Source organism: Protopterus annectens, chromosome 16.part0 (assembly GCF_019279795.1).
Source record: "Protopterus annectens isolate FY-2018-M chromosome 16.part0, PAN1.0, whole genome shotgun sequence".
Classification (NCBI taxonomy): Eukaryota; Metazoa; Chordata; order Ceratodontiformes; family Protopteridae; genus Protopterus; species Protopterus annectens.
The window spans coordinates 382,695,291-382,713,158 of NC_056750.1; the positions used below are offsets into that span (position 1 = coordinate 382,695,291).

The 17,868-nt window shown below is 34.1% G+C and overlaps 1 protein-coding gene across 1 annotated transcript in view; it reads left to right on the top strand.

The window, feature by feature from the left end:
- C5 (complement C5) overlaps nucleotides 1-17,868 on the top strand; it is a 1,726,304-nt gene that overhangs the window by 123,168 nt on the left and 1,585,268 nt on the right. Inside the window, exon 5 of the mRNA XM_044057986.1 lies at nucleotides 13,204-13,295. Coding sequence (XP_043913921.1) covers nucleotides 13,204-13,295 — 92 coding nt within the window. The remainder of the gene's footprint in view (nucleotides 1-13,203; nucleotides 13,296-17,868) is intronic.

Genomic DNA, 17,868 nt, shown 5'->3' on the forward strand with positions numbered 1-17,868 from the left:
TGAGGCCAATAGTGGCTGGACAAGGCTGGGTGACTGAACCCTTCTCCATCTTTATTGAATATCACCTAAGGCCACTGGTTAATGATAACAAGTTTATACTTAGAGACAGCAAGCAGTTCCTGTTGGACCTATATGACTACATGAAAAAATTAGAGGATGATGCACACTTTATCTTAGTAACACTAGACGTTGTGAGCCTTTTCACTATGATTCCCAATGATTTAGGTGTATGACACATACAAGAGTACCTTAAAAATCATTCTGAGTTTACAAATGTGAAAATAGACTTTATTGCCCTCCTTCTAGAAACAGTCCTGTTGAATAACGTTTTTATGTTTGGAGATGACATCTTCTTACAGAAGGATGGCGTGGCTATGGGCACGTCCTGTGCCAATAGCTACGCCAACCTTGTCATGGCACAATGGGAAGAGACATTCCTATTTAACACACTACAGTTTCAGGAACATGTTGGCTTCTACCGTAGGTTCGTAGATGACCTTTTCTTTATTTGGAAGGGAGACACAGAAGCGTTGTTGATTTTTGTTGAAGACATGAATAGTTCAACTGAGTTCCTTAGGTTCACTTTAAACTACTCAGTAGAGCATATTTCGTATCTGGATGTGAGCATTAATAGGCTCAGTAATGGGCTGCTTAACACTAATGTGCACAGGAAGTTATGTTTCAGGAACACCATCCTACACAGGGATAGTATGCACCCCAAATTTGTGTTAGACAATGTGATGAAGGGCCAGATAATGAGGGCCTCTAGGTTGAATCCTACTAATGAAGGATATGCAGACGAACTAAAAGGTCTGAAGGCTAGATTTTTAAAGAGAGGCTATAATGAAAATACCTTTGAATGCACTGCTGTTGATGTTGAAAGCCTTAGAAATACCAGGGCGAAACCATACTATTCTGAGCCTTTACCCCCTGTAGTATTGGACAACTGTTCGAATCCCATTAAGAGCAGAGTTTCTATGTTCTATACTAAGGATTCGGTGGGTCTGAAACAAATATTGGAGAGGCATTGGGATCTACTGATGTTAGACCATGACATAAAGGAGATAGTGGGGTCATGCCCAAGTATCACTTATAAGAATCAACCAAATTTAAAGAGAATTTTGTGCAAACCAAGGAATAATCTAGTTATAGAGACACCTAACACACAGTTGATGAACACCACACCGTGTGGTAGATGCAATCAGTGCATGTTCATTAATGAGACAGTGAGCTTCATCCATCCCACGACTCAACGAAGCTATAATTTTTACACTAAAACCTCATGTGGAAGCTCAAATATTGTTTACATGGCGACCTGTGAAGCATGTCAAGCGTTCTATGTTGGTAAAACCAACAGGTCACTCAGAGAACGCATTAGGGAGCACATTTACCACATTAGGACAGCATCGATGGTCAATGCTCTGGCCAAACATCAGAAAGAGAGAGGGCCCAACCATTCATTTACATTCTTTGTCATCCAAGAAATCACACCGAATAAGAGAGGAGGTGACATTGTTAACTTCACCCTGGAGAATGAGACAAAATGGATTATAAGATTGAGGGCTGAGAAGCACCCAGGGCTTAATGATAAAGTGCAGGTCAGACCCTTCCTTCGGAAACGGAGATTATTTGTACCCAAACAGTAGGACCTAGAGAACACCACTGTTGTGGGTTTACATCTGTCCTCCACTTTGTACTCCTTTAGTATGCACCCCTCACTCTCTTGTTTAGTAGATCAATAGTACCTTTATTGTAGGCATTACAGTACACCCGTGTGTGTCCACTTCTGTACAGCACACCCATTGATTGTTTTTCCTTTTTTTCCCTCTGGTTTCATCTCATTCTAGTCTTACATGTTCATTTCTGCCCCATCCTTTCTTTGCACCTAGTCAACTTCCCTTAGTACTATCCCTTTCAGACTAGTCATCCTTTTTGTTTTGTTTTCATTCTTTTCCCCCCTTCCCTCCCCCTTTCTCTATTCTATCTTGTTACCATGGCAGAGTTTCATTCATTTTTCCATGTCCGGACAATGGGCTTAACTACATCAAGAACTCTATTACACAGATAGATGTGATATTATAGTGATTCACGATATCGTTGCCGGTGTGTGATATGTCTAGGTATTAAGAGTGCGATGTCAAGCAGAATTCAGACATGGGATGTTCCGCAGCGCATGTGCACACCAACATTTAGTGTACATAGAGCTTTCAGGCTGTATATATATTTTTTTTTCAATGGAAACGTATATACGTTTTACTTCCGTTTCAGGTTTAGTTTGCCTTGACTCAGTTTCTTAGAAGTATTGCATTTGGATGCTTTATGTTTAGCTCCGTGAGACCGTTCGTGGATTAACCATATGTTACCAGGGCATGATTATTCAAAAAACCTTTATGTTTAATCATTTATTTTTATTTTTGTTTTTGTTTTTCATTGCCTTCTATAGTTTACAAAATGGGTGACATTAAAACAGTTTTGTTTAAATACACAATTCCACATTCTCTCTGCATGAAGTGGAGTTTTCCACCACAGGACCCGATTTTTAAATGCCTCACTCCAGAGTGTCGTCCCCTTTAAGTTTTAGGTGACGACACGTCCAGGAGCAACGTGGTTCAGTGTTTTGGTAGTGTAGCCGTGTGTGAGTAAAAGCAGCAGCAGTATTTGTTGCGTGTTAAGGATTTTTAATGTTTTTAAGGATTTGATGTTTTTAGAGCAGTAAGTACAGCCCTGCTTTTTAAACATATGCTTAGCGTTTTAAGCGTAGGTTAGCTTAATATGTAAATAGTATATATATTCTCATGCAGCTATTTTGAGCATTTCTATCACAATGTTTATTCGTTGTTCCAACATGACAAGGATTAGGTAATTTACTATAAATGTTTATATTCAGGATTTACTGTATTTATTTTCCTGTTTGTACTGTTTTTCCATCAATGAAGTGGTGCTCAGTTGGAATCGGTATTTACCGGTTTGTTGATAACGGAATGCAATGCATTGTGTATTAGATTGAGTGCTTTGTGTTTTAGTGTTTGAATGTGTGCAATGATGTTTTTAACCAATGGGGTGAGGGGACATGCTATAAAGGGAACTGTTTGAGTTTTTATTATTGTATAACAGTCTGAAGAAGCCGCATGGCTAGCTCACTGTGATTAAAGGATTTACTGCTCCACATTGCTAGAGTTAGCGTGGTGATTTCTACTTGGAAGTTTGAAATTTCTGTCGGTTGAAGAGTGATTTAGTGAAAGGTTTCCTTTCACCATACTATCTTGTTTGTGCATACCATTTTAGTTTTGGTTTGTGGCCGTTTGACACCAGCACCTGCTGCTGTTTGGATTATTTTTGTTATCTTGTTTATTAATACAGTACAAATGTTCCCTGATGCAGTCCTTTAAACAATGATTCGTCTTGCCAACATAAAATGATACCTGCTTATCTGTACATGATTATTACATAAACCCTCAGTCTCTCATATTTAAAATATTAACTCTACTTTTTAGCTATGCTTTTTGGAAAAAAAAAAAAAAAATATATATATATATATATATATATATATATATATATACACACAGAAATGTTAGGCAGCAATATTAAGGGTGGGAAGAGATGATTGTTCTACATAGGAAAATGAAAGAAAAACAGTAGCAACAAACATATTTTGAGAGACTGTATATGTGCAGATTTAATTAGCTATATTAAACACATACCTCTAATTAGCTAACAGTGAAGAAGAAGGCTGGGGAAGAATAATGAAACACCACCATCACTCTCTTTTAATAAAAGAGATTAAGAAACAATACCTATTAGAGTTCTGGCAGAAATGTATTTTAGATTAAAGTATGTAACAAAACAAATAAGAATACATGCAGTACTAGCATAGTGGATTGTGAACTCCTCAAGGATTAGTTTACCCGCTTTGTGTCCAGTGAATACTGGGATAGGCACTGGCTTTTCCATGATTCTCTACCAGCTTAGCAGATAATAAGAGAATGATTTAAGAAATGAATAATAAAACTATAGTAATAAACAAACTATAAAGATAGTTCATTTTCTAAGTATAATAATGCCTTCAAAGTGGATTGTACTGGCAATACTGAATGTTTCAAATTCAATGATGCCCACCATATGGTAGAATTGTGTCTTAAAATGTTTCTGGGAGAGCCTGTATTGTTCAGTACCATCCATTCAGCTGGGTATTTTGTTTAATTTCAGCCTTGTACCAATGCCATAATTATGACATGTCTGTCTGAGAGTATTAGAATTAAGCAAGTAAAAAGAAATGGTAATAGTCTTTTGTGCTAAGATGGACTGCAAAGTAAAAACTTTAATCTTTTAAATTTGAATTCTTTATTATAGTCAGCAAATCACTATATGAATCTGGAAAAGTAGCAGGAGAAGAAATTACACTATGATACTTACATAAAATGTATCTAAAAGCACATGATGTGTGCATATATGTATATTTCTGTATGTATATAATGTATAATGTATATGCATATGTGTGTGTATGTGTAGGTGAAGCTTGGTTTCATAAGAAGTAATGAAACTGAATACATATATAAAAATGTTGAATTATTTGCTACATAAAATGTATATCACCAACAGCAGACAGTATACCTTTGTTTCTATTAGCACCATTGCATAAAATTTGAACAACTAACTTTTAAACTAATAGAATAAAGAGGGTGATAAAGCAAAGTAAGGAAGTGTATCACATAAACATGACAGTTATTAAATCTGATAAATACAATCAAACTTTAAATTTATAAATTAAGCAACATTGACAAGAAAGACCCTTTTGTAAAGAACATGTCATCTGTTTTGAATTTATAAACTACTCATTACTGTATGTAAATAAATATATCTAGAATAGCTGCTTGAAAGCCTTATAACTGAATGCACTTTTGAACAAAGCAAATTGCTGGAAAGTCCATTTGATTTCAAAAATTAAAATGTTTTTCATGTGGGGCAAAGCCCCAGTATCTGTCATGAAAAGGCTGTGCCCTGCACCCTGGATCACCCCAGATTTAATATAATCTACTCCAGGTTCATGCATTCTCAGTGTAAAGATACACTTTCTATTGCAGTGATACCTCCTCAACAAGTGTGGCATTTGATAAACTGACCAAAGTCAACAATCTGCAGAAGCAAATTTTAGTTCCCAGAAAGAATAAATATGTGATCTCTAGCAGCTGATCGGTTTAACAATATCTTTTCATGTTTGACCAAATGGTATATATTTAACTGATACTTAAACTTTCATAAACATTTCATTATGCGCATAGAACCTTGAAAATCTGTGACATAACAGTCCAACTTTCAAACCATACACTATAATACAAAATTGCCAGATTTCCATTTTATTTACTGAAAAGTAGCTGCTAGAGAGGGCTAAAGAAGTCATATTTGGATGTGATAATGTGAGTGACGCTGGGGAAATTGTTTCAGGTTTTTACTGTGGAATATGCTACATGGGTACGGAAAGTCAGAGCAGCTCATCTGACAGTCTATAGATAATAACTATTTTATATATTCATCTCGTAATTACACAATGCATGGGGCGCTTGCTCTGCATTGGTTATAATGACCCACTGATATCTTCCAGAAACACAGTTCATCTTTCCTTATGAGGCCTTTACACAAGTGATTTTAAAAATGGATGGCTAATATTAGAAGGTAAACAACATGTCTTAACAGTGTAAAGTAAAACTAATGGCCTGATCATGACTGATGGCCACAGGGGATGCCTAAATAAAGAAAGATGGGTGTGAAAGGAATGAGCTGCAAAATTTCCTTACATCATTTTTATTCCAAGTGTGGGTGAACTGAAAAAGATGATTCCCAGGATTCAATAACACCTACACTAAGTGTACACCGTACTGAGTTAACAGACAACACAGACATAAATCACATGTTTTCCTCCTAATTTTAGTTTTCCTACTGATATTCTTGCAGCTTTAAATACTGATGGATTCATAAAGGTTACCACAAAGTGTAGACTATATGTACACTTAGCGTAATCTTTCTGAGTGACTAGAAAGCAGAAAAAATATGGTAGGGATGTTCTTGAATACATATTGTGTACACTTAGTGTAGGCTTTATTGGATCTGCCCCAGTGTGAGGTGCTGCTTCAGATTCAAATTCAAATTTAAGTACTTGTTACCAAGAGCTATGCATCAACTCATGTAGATTTCAAACAATGACAAAACACGACACTGTAGGAATAATAAATAAATAATGATAAAAGTTTAAAACATGTAAAAGCAGCTGTTGTAGTAGTAGTCATTGCTATCTGAAGACCTGAGTTAAAATGTGCTTAGTGCAATATATTCAAAGTTGTTACTAACAGACTCATATGTAGGATGTAGGTCCAAACATAAAGATGATTGAGAAATCTGATTACTGTCACAAAATGTTTTTAGGTCAAGCAATATTTCTAAATCATATTTAAACCACTTAGTTGAACTACCATCTCCTATTATTTGAGACAAAATATTCCAAAATCATGTCAGATACAGCATAATAAATATACCAATTTACATGTTCTTGTCTGTAAATCTTTTTTTTGCAGGCATGTAACAACTCTAATTATAAATTCTTAACAAAATAAGTTTTTAGCTGGGTGATCACTTCGGCACTTCCAAAGGTGCACAAAAAACATGCTATCAGAATGTGATGTTTTGAATTTTCTTTCACCCATAACATTATCATGAATATATTTCAATATGGAGGTAGATCTTGATTCCCTATAGCAAAATGAAGGCCTGTTCCTGAAGGTAGACAGCTGTGTAACAAAATGACTTTGAGTCATGAATTTCTCTTGACTTCCAGTCACTATACAAGTACAATGCTGATGTAAAAAAATAAAAATAAAAAATAAGTAAAAACAGCATCATGCCATAAATACTAGACGTGGCTTATGTATTAGTAGCTTATAATGAATGGGCTAAAGGTTCAGTTACATAAGACTTAATGAATTTTACTGAAAGGCATATTTTAGAAAACTATCTCTTTAAACAAAATGTTAGTATGATGATCTAGTTACATTAATGTCTGCATTTATTAATGGTCTTATTTGAGAGGAATTAAAATAGTGCCATTTTAGTTACTACAGCATCTGTGAACATCTGGCCAGCCAGGCACAGCATTTCAATTTAACACGTTATACACAACTAAAAATAGATGCATCTGTAAAGGTTTGTCTCTATAACATATATTCTTTAAAGGAATTTAAATTTGTAAATATTATTTACAAATACTTGAGTCTAGTAGCACACCATTCACAGTATGTGGAGAGATTTTAGCTGTATGGTCTGTTAACAGCAGATTCACCAAAATACACTATGCAGCAGTTCTTCAGTTAATGTTTGTCCTTTGTACCAGGCATGTAGATAGGTAAGAAAATTCTATATAAATTAACAGAACTACAGCTTAACATTATATTAGAACTTTAGAAGTGATCTGCTTCTGGATCATCATTCAATAACTTATGTTTTTTTGAGAAACAAGCCAGGAAGTCATGATCTAAAGGGTTATTTTAGACCATCAGTGAACCATATTAGCAATAAGAAGCATTGCAAATCAATTTTCTAATAGAATGGTCCAACTGTGTAATTAAAATCCTAGCATTTCACATAGAATTCTACCTTGGTTGAACCTTTTAAAGTTTTACTGAATATGTGGATGTTCTGAAATATCAATTAATATATCCTTGTCTTACAAATACTTTCCAGATCTATCAGTACTGAATGTATGTATACCTGTATGTACTGCTGGTAAGGGAAGAATGTTGAGTTTGGGTAAGTTTAGCTTAATGTTTTAAGATTTTACAATAAGGTTGTATAACTCAAATGATAACCATAGCACTTCTGTCATCACAACCAACAATAACATTAGGGTTGCAGCATTTACTCTGGGTTTTATCCTGAAATTGCGAAGTGACTCATTTACAGTACACAGACAGAAACAGTTAGATGTATTTAAGCAATAACCAATGACATTGGTGTGGTATATTATAGCAATAACCCAAGCGTGGGTGTGGGTAATGCTGGATTTACCCACAGTTGGTGTGGTTTGGTCGTGAGGGCGAAGCCCAATTGGCCAAACAAAGCCAACCATGGGTAAATCCAGCATTACCCACACCCAGAAGTGGGTTATTGCTATTATACAATAACATTATTTAAGAAAAAAAATAATTATTTTTCTTAAATAATGGCATTGTATAATGCCTCCTTGCTGCCCTTCTGCAGCTGTCTGGTATTCTGCGGCAGTTCTGATGTACTGCGCATGCGTATGCCTACACAGTACATCAGAGCTGTGGGCAAAAACAACGGAGAAAGCAAGATCTCTGTTGATTTTTACAAACTGTTTCACTATGTTAAATAGGTTTAACATAGCGAGACAGTTTTGAAAAAAGCAACGGAGAATCTCTGTTGCTTTTTAAAGCTGTCTCGCTATGTTAAACCCATTTAACATAGCGAGACAGTTTTGAAAAAAGCAATGGAGAAAGCAAGATCTCCATTGCTTTTTACAAACTGTCTCGCTATGTTAAAGGAGTTTGACATAGACAGTTTAAAAAGCAACGGAGAATCTCTGTTGCTTTTTTTTTAAAGCTGTCTCGCTACGTTAAACTCGTTTAACGTAGCGAGACAGTATGAAGCAATGGAGATCTTGCATTCTCCGTTGCTTAAAAAAAGAGTTATAGTAATGGAAAAAGTCTGGGCAACCGGACCTTTTTTCCATTACTATAACTGATTTACTACATGCACGCTGACCAATCAGCGTGCACGTTTTTGAATATTAATGGGGGGTCATTATATAATGAAGATTTACCCATGGATGGTGTGGTTTAATCATGAGGGAGAAGCACGAGTGATTAAATAAAGCCAACCATGGGGAAATCTTCAATATACCATACCATGGAGTCAGTTATTGCTATTATACAATGATATTATTTAAGAAAAAATACTTATTTTTCTTAAATAATGTCTTTGTATAATGCCTCGGTGGTGCTCTTCCACGCTTTTCTGGTAAGACTTTTAACATTCAGGAGAGCCGGGACAAACAAAATAAAAGGATAATCAGGTAAGTTCTTTAGTTATGCAGAACGTACCTGATTATCCTCTTATTTTTGTCTGCGCCATCTCCCTCATTTGTTTGAGATCTTCCATTTATTAATTTGATTTAAAAAAAAAAGAAAAGTAAAAAAAAAATATGAGATATACTAATGAAAAAAGTCAGGGTGACGGGACCTTTTTCTGTTGGTATATTCTCGGATTTACAACAGGCACCCTGGTTGGCCTGACCAATCAGCGTGCTCATTTTTGAGTATTAATGGACAGTCATCGTATAGTACCCAGTGCTAAACACACAACCAAAATATAAAGGTCATGGTTTATTGAACTGCTGACATTGTGAAAAAAGTCTACCAGTTAGTTAATTGGAATGTTTTACTAAAAACATTCTGTGAATATCCACTATGAAAGAATATTAGCTTTAGGTTTATGTAACACTGCATGCTGAAATACTGTCCTGGTCATATATCAGTAGCTAAAGTCATTGCATTTGTTATCATTTTTCTATATTTGTACTGCAAAAGCTTTCATAAAGCTAATGCAGTTCATTGTTCTAAGCTAGTATTAAATAGAACAGCCAAGGGTGTGTGTGAAACATTCCATTTTGTTTTTCTCAGAAAAGCTCAGAGATACATTGCAAGTCCATGGAGCTCATTTTTAAGGCAATCAGACCTTAGTCTACAAGCTACATACCTTGGTAAAATAGTACCTGACATAATTTCATGAGAAATGATTTGTGTTATCAAACATTGTAACAACAGCAGAAATGTTAATAATTCACTCCAGTGATAAAGTGAGGTAAGAGGAATGTCATGATGCATTTACTTACTTCTGCTTGTTCATTTTTTTCCCCCAAATCTCTTTATTTCAATTTTCTTTTTTCATATAATAACAACAATACGGTAACTCAAAAACACAAATAAACAATACAAATACCTATCTAAAGAAAACATACAACAATCTCGTTTCGAGAAAATTATACATATATATATATATATATATATACATACAATATATACACAAGAAGTCACTACATCGTCAAGTAAAGTATGAGAATTCTTATGTTCATTTGGTCTCATAAGGAATAGTTAGAATGGGGATAGTTTATATATAATGTAAAAATAGAAATTTAACCATTTATTTGTATGTTTAGGGAAAATATCTAGTTACACATATACTAAGAAAAGGGAGAAGATGCAAGAAAGACTGGTTATACTACATTCATTTCTTATTTAAAGGTTAGCTTTTCATGACAATTTGTATGCAAATTTTATTTGTCAAGAATTATATCTAGCAAGTAACCCCAATATTTTTGGTAATAGAGTTTTTTTATTTTTGAATAAATTAATTTGTGAGATGAGATATATTTGATAGCAAGATTGCTAAAATTTTTCCATGTAATTGGTGACATGACATTCCAATTCTTTGCAATAAAGAATTTAATAAGGGCACACATGTAATAAAGACATGTTTTAAAATTTTTGGGAGTTGATTGATATTAATGTACAATAGAGCTGACTCCCAAGTAAGGGTTGAGTTTTCATATCCCATCTTCTCTAATCTTACTCTCAAGGAATACCATAAGTTGTGTATCTTTAGTACAGTTCCACATGACGTGTAAAATATCAGCTGTTTGATCCGGACAATGGGGACATATAGGCGAAAAGTTAGGATTTAATTTATTTAGTTTAGATAAGGTATAATATAGATTGTTATTTACCATAATTTGTGTATATAACAGCTTCTTGAAAGGAATGAATTTGATTGTATTTTCAATGGCTAGTTTTTTATTTTCTTCAGTCAGTGATTAATTTTTCGTTTGCCAATAGTTTGAAAATAATAAAGAATTCTGATGTTTTGCACTCTTTACAAATTTATAAGTCCCAGAAATTGTTTTCCCTTTATTCACAAGATTTTCAAGTATTAATTTAACTAAATCTATGTTCTGTAAGTCAGTGTGTATTTGTGAGAATTTAGCATTTATAAGATGATGAAGTTGGTTAAGGATAATACTATATTTCATAGGAAGTTTGAGTTCAAGTCTCATTTGCCCCGTGTTAGAGTCTTTTCATTGGTATATATCCCATATTGTGTAGTCTTTTATCAGGGGGTAGTTTGTTAGATTTACTGGTTTATTATTTATTAGTAAATTAGGATTTAGGTGTAATGGTTGTATAAGGGCAAAAGTGTCAGCTAATTGCAATGATTTAAATAGTTTCTGTGTTGTAAGAATCATGTTTTAATAGGTGGGTGTAAATTCTTTGTGTATATGCTAGCCTGGTTTAAATTCAAGAATGGTAAGGATTTGATATTACAGCCAAGGGATTTCAACTGTTCATACCAGATTTTGGTCCACTGGGGTGCCAAAGTATTTATATACGAGTCATAGTTTATTATTTGCATTAGTCTGTATACAGTAATTATACTATAGTAAAGCTTAAAATCAGGTAACTCCAATCCCCCCTTATCTTTGGCGAGTACAAGTTTTGCATATTTAATTCTGGTAGATTTGGGATACCATAAGAATCTTGATATAGCTTTTTCCATGGCAAGGAAGAAGTTCTGGGGAATATTTGAAAAGGTAGCATTTAATTGAAAGAGTATTCTTGGTAGAAAATTCATCTTGACAACACTAGCATTTGACAGTAGAGACATATTAATGTTCTTCCATCTATCCATATCATTTTGAATACTAGTCCATGTAGTTAGTAGGTTATTGTTTATAATATCTTTGAAGTCTGAAGTAAATATTATTCTTAGATATTTTATCTGGTAGTTTATTTTGATCTCACTCATAGGAAAGTACAATTCGTTATGCCCTATAGGATTGAGGGGAAATATGTGTGACTTGTTTAAATTTAAATTATAATTTGAAACTACCGAGAACTCATCAATAACTTTAAGTATTTTTGGGAGGTCAGTAGTGCGGAGTTGGAAGTATATATTTAAGTCATCAGCAAAGGCCGAGTATATAAGATTTGTATTGTGGATTCTGGGAATATGATAAAAGGTTTTTTTGTGAAATAAACAGAAGGAGGGGTCCTAGATAAAGATTAAATAGGTATGGTGAAAGAGGACATCCTTGTCTTGTACCATTGGATAAGAGTATAGGATTAGTTATAAATTTATTTACCTGTATAGTGGTAGAAGCTTTCTGATACAGAACCTGGATCATTTTAATGAATTATTGAGGAAAACCATATAAAGGCAGTATATTAAAGAGAAAGTGTAAGTTTACTCTATCAAAAGCTTTAGTTGCATCTACTGTAAGGGCATATCTGGGGCAATTATCCCTATTAAGTAGTCTTACAATGGTATCTAAAAGAAGGCTGTTGTCACTTGTTTGCCTGTTTGTCATAAAGCCCATTTGTTGTTGGGAAATAATAGAGGGGAGTATATTCTTAAGTCTATTTGCTATAACATGGGCTAATATCTTAAGATCAGTGTTTATGAGGGCTATTGGTCTATAATTTGCTGGATCGGTTGGGTCAGAATGCGGTTTAGGAATCAACACTGTCTTGGAGTTATTTAAGTATTTGTCTGTTATACCATATTGTATTCTATAGTTGAAAACTTTTAATAACACTTTGGAGATACGTTCCATGAATAGCTTATAAAAATCTGATGTGTATCCATCAGGCCCAGGGGATTTACCTAATTTTAGTTTGTTTATTGGAGTTTTTATCTCTTTTAAATGTAACAGTGATTTTAAGAGTTTCCTTTGATATTCTGTAATTTGTGGAAAGTTTATATTATGTATAAAATCCTCAAATATGTCTGTAGATGATGATAAGGGTATATTGTATAATTTCTAATAAATATCTTCAAAAGTGTCCACTATATCTTGATCTTTATATTTCACCTGTCCTTCATATTTTATTTCTTTGATCCTAGGAGGTCCACTTTTTATGTTAATTAGTCTAGCTAGGAATTTTGATGATGTTTGAATTCTGCTTGTTCATTTAATTAATAGCATCTAGACAGCAAGATATTTAACAGAAATCCTTTTCTACCTAGTTCATCACTGGCAGTTTTGTATTTTCAGTTCTATAACACAAACTCTATTCATAAATACTTTCTTCAAATGTATGTACAAAAGCCTAATATCTTCCTAAAATTTTGTTTTTCTTGTAGGATCCTGAAGGAGTACTGGTTGATTCTATGGAGAAGGAGGACTTCACAGGAATAGTATCCTTTCCTAACTTTCAGATTCCTTCCAGTCCAAGGTAAACATAAATATTCCCCCACCCTATAAACCACAAGTGTTAAAAACATGTAATTTCAAATTTTAAAAAATGTATACTTGAATGTTAGAGTTGGAACATTTTTGATTCTGCTTTGTGTCATTCACCAGGGTCATGTAAAGAGTTATTTTTTTCAACTTGTTGGTTGAACATCTTTCCATAGCTAGTGCAATGTAACAGCAACATTTTCCCCAGTACAGCATCTGTAACAATTTAAAATAATTACTTCAGTAAGATAGAACATATCACTTTGAAATATGTTAGTAGACAATTGCCAGTATTAATGTTAAAGAATGGCATTCAAGCACAATTTTTGATACTCTGTTGGGGCCTAGAACAGGACAGTATCTTGATAAGGGACGTCATAGCTTTACATTTTTTTACTTGCCCAGCAGGCTTTCTTGCAAACTTGAGAATACCTATTGATTGCAGCTAGTGACAAATATAAACAATTAATTTAAAATATACGTGCACAGCTAAAAATCCCTTATATCTCTTCCATATCTTGTCTATTTAGCTCTAGTATAGCTTGCAAGAATAAACATCAGGATTTTTGGCACTATGCTCAAAAATAGTTGCCTGTTCTTGATACATAACACAAACAAGCTTCTGTTTAGTTTGAGTTCCTTAGTGAAATTATAGAAGACCTAAATGAACTACTGTGACTATTAAACAATCTGTCCTACAAGATGTTCTAAAATATATATGTTAAGAGGCTCTTCATTGATTTTACGAGAACTATTTTGTTTTTGCTAAGCAAAACATTTTATTTTGAAAGAACATTCTCCTTTTAGCAGGTATTTTAGCATGATCCTACATTCCAAATTGGTTTATCAACTCTTCAGAAGCTTCCAGTTTTGCAACTGTATCACTCACAGAACTCAGTAAAGCATTACAACCTTAAGACATGCTGAAACTGCACACAGACATATAGAAGTAATAATCAAAATAAATCATGATTTGCTGCTTGCTACATCTGGCAGATAGGTAAAACAATAACAATTGTGTTCTAGTATTGAAATTAAAAGATATATTATCACTGCTGAGCCTACCATAGAGCCTCTAGTATTTAGGCCAATAAACAAGCACCAAAGCCTGTTATCATTCAGTATTAGGTAGATAGGTTTAAATGAAAAAGGTGATTCTCTAATGAAACAAGGTCTTAATTTACAACAACTGTCATGCAAGTGAATAGTGTTGATCTATGTTTTTAATTGCTGCTAAGATTTCCTGTGTTTATACCACTGTACGCATTAATGTATTTCTCTTGTATTTCTAACTGCACCAAGTTAATAACTCTTGGTTACCAAGACCTGTAAACAGCATAAAAAGCAACCATGGGACTTGTACCTGGCCAGATTATTTATTCTAAAATTAGAGTAGCACTCATGGTACACAAGAACATAATTCTTCAGTACAAATATTCCTGCTCCAAAATACACAATCCTTTCTTTACATCCACTGAAAACTTCCAACCCCACATACAAAGATTGATGACTAACATAGCCCTCACTTGTCACCTTGGCTAACTGTAGTCCACCAAAATTTGAAAGAACATGCAGATTTACTCACACATGCACTCATTCATAAAGACAGTGACCTCCGTCCTAAAGGAATAACAATAGTCCTTTGACTACTTGACACATCTGGCGATCTAAGTGTAGAACAAAGCTCTGTTGGGCATTTATGGAGCAATAATAATAATAATAATAATAATAATAATAATCATAATAATAATATACTTTTTTAAGAAAAAATGATAACAAAAAAAAAATAATAAAATCCTTTTTTCAGAAATTACAGAAAGTTTATAAGACTGACTTTAAGTTGCAATTCTTCAGAAGGGAGACTGAAGAATTAAATGTGCAATGTCAGTCATGACCACTAATGGAAAACTAAAAACACCATAAAAGAAGAAAAGATAGACTTAAACTTGCTCTCTTCCATTCATTTTTGCAAACTACATTAAGTAATGGTGAAGAGAGATATATAATCTTGATCTCAGGCAAATGGAATATAGCTTAGTTTTTAGGAAACTGCCTTGACAGTTTTAAAGAACCCTCCATCAAGATTGAAAGTTACTGCTCAACATTCTTATACAGATACTAGAAGAATATGTTACTATATAAATAGACAGATAAGTAAATAGAGTAATCTAAAGTATATTATTTTTATCCTTTTAGCTGTCTTTTTATCCTGTGTACTTTTTTATAAGCAGAGTTCCTCAGTAACAATATTTTTTTCTGAATGTGACTGGCTCAATGCCGAACTTGTATAATACTGATTTGTTATATTAGTAATTACGTGTAGCCTTAGGATGAACCAGGTTTTACCCATAATTGGTGCAGTTTACCCAAGATGAGAAGCCCATACAGGTAAATTTCAGTGGGAATAGGTAAATCTTGCCTTGATTTGTTATTCATTATTAGTGGTATACCTTGGACTCACTTAAAAAAATGTTTTTTCTAACCTTTATTAAATAACTGAATGTAAAATGATCCTCATTTTTCTTGAAAGATGCCTCCACATAAATCAGAAAGTGGAGACATCTTCTCTAATATAGTAAGCATATGTATAGTTCTGTCTGTATGCTTCACTACCTACAACCTTCTCTCCCATAAACAGTACATGTTCTAGTCAGGTAGCAGCACACTCACTGCCCTATGGACTCTGACCAATAGATATAGGTTAGTTCACTGGTGCCATATTTTTTACATTACAAAAGATTTCTGCTTCATTGACTACAACATCCTCCTCCATCACCTACTAAAAATATGCATCCTCATTGTCTGCCTTGGCGTCTCAACTATCTCACAAAACACCATTTCTGTGTCAAAATTCATACCTTGATTTTCAGATCAGTCAGCTTTTCAAAAAGCTCCCATATTTGCTCCTCTACTATTTTTCTTATTTATAAAGAAAATTCACCTTAACCTGGTTCATCTCCTCGTCCTTCTCAAGATAGATGATATGCAACTATTTCACACAAATAACTCAGTACCTGACCTCCAGAAAGACCTGCTAGCAGATTTCCTAGTCATAATCCACTGGAAGTCAAATAAAAGCCTCCTTTTCAACTCAGACGAGACACAATTATGATTTTTGTGCAGCAAATAGAAACAAAACTATTTGCATATATATGACCAAAACAACACACCATTAGAAAAACACCTCTTTCTAATATGTTGGCATTTGGCTTTACTCACTCCCACCTCCCCGCCATTAACTTCTCCCTTCATCTTGACAACACAAGGAAAAGGGAAAACTCTCTCCAGCTTTCTAACTAAAACTTCTAAAATATTCAGAGGAAAAAGCATTTTGCTCTCCCAAACTTGAATATGGCCTCTCCCTTATTGGCTCAGCATAAAAAAACAACTCCATATGCATTCAAACAATAACCAGTAACATCTGTACATTTATTACCCAGTCCCCTAAAAACGAAGAGCATTGTAACACACTGAAAAAAAAAACAACAAACTGGCTCCTGGTTCAACAAAGGGTTAATCTCCTCATAGGATCACAACTATTCAAACTTTTAGTCAACCAGACTTTCTCTCCCCTAGCAGCTAAACTAATTAGACAACCTTCTTCTTACAGCTTTAGGAACCACAACTACTCAGCCCTCAGAATGCTTCTCTGTAATAAGTACACAAATTTGGAAAAGTATACCCCAACAAATTATAGACACCTCTCCTTACCTAAAATTTAGGACTCAACTAACCTCCTCTCATCAGACAAATGCCATTGTCTTTCATCCAGCCATATCACCTACCCTGAGCTACATCATTCTCTGTTTTTCTTATGAGTAGAACTCATAGTGTCCCCCATATGACAAGTTCTATTGCACTAATCTCGGTTTCTCACACATATAATATTTTGCTTAATATAACTTCTTCCAGCTACTGACAACCTCTGTATAACATCCTTCACACCATTCAACTATCCTATTGTTCTCAGTTGTACAACAAATAGCTGTAATTATCACACTGACACCTCATTTTCTACATGAGATTTGTCTTGATTTTTGCAAAACATGCCTATTACAAATGTAGACACTCTTCACGTTTTGTTCTACCAGTAAAGACATTTAAAACAAACAAACAAACAAATAAATAAATAAATAAATAATTTAAATGCATGCATGAAATGGACTGTTGTGTAGGTCATGCCAGTATCACTTTGGCATGAAATAGATTTCATGTTTTGTTTAAAATATAGAGTGTTTTTGCCAGGAAGCAGAGATGTTTTAAAATAGATAATACTTTTTTAACTTAAATTTACTTTCATAGATTTACCATCAATGCTTTAACTTAGCCAGCAAGTCTGAATAATTTAAGCTGTCTGATAGGATCTTTTTGTGGCTGTGATTAGTCAGCTTTGCTGAACTAATAATTATGCATTTGCAAGAACTTAAGGAAGCAGTTGTTAACAGGGGTGCACATTAGTTGATTGAGCGCTCTTTCAGTGAGTGATGACACTGCAAAGTTAACTTGCTGACGTAAGTAGGGGTGTGGCAGTATCAATCACACATATGATGGAGGTGCAAAGAGGCTTG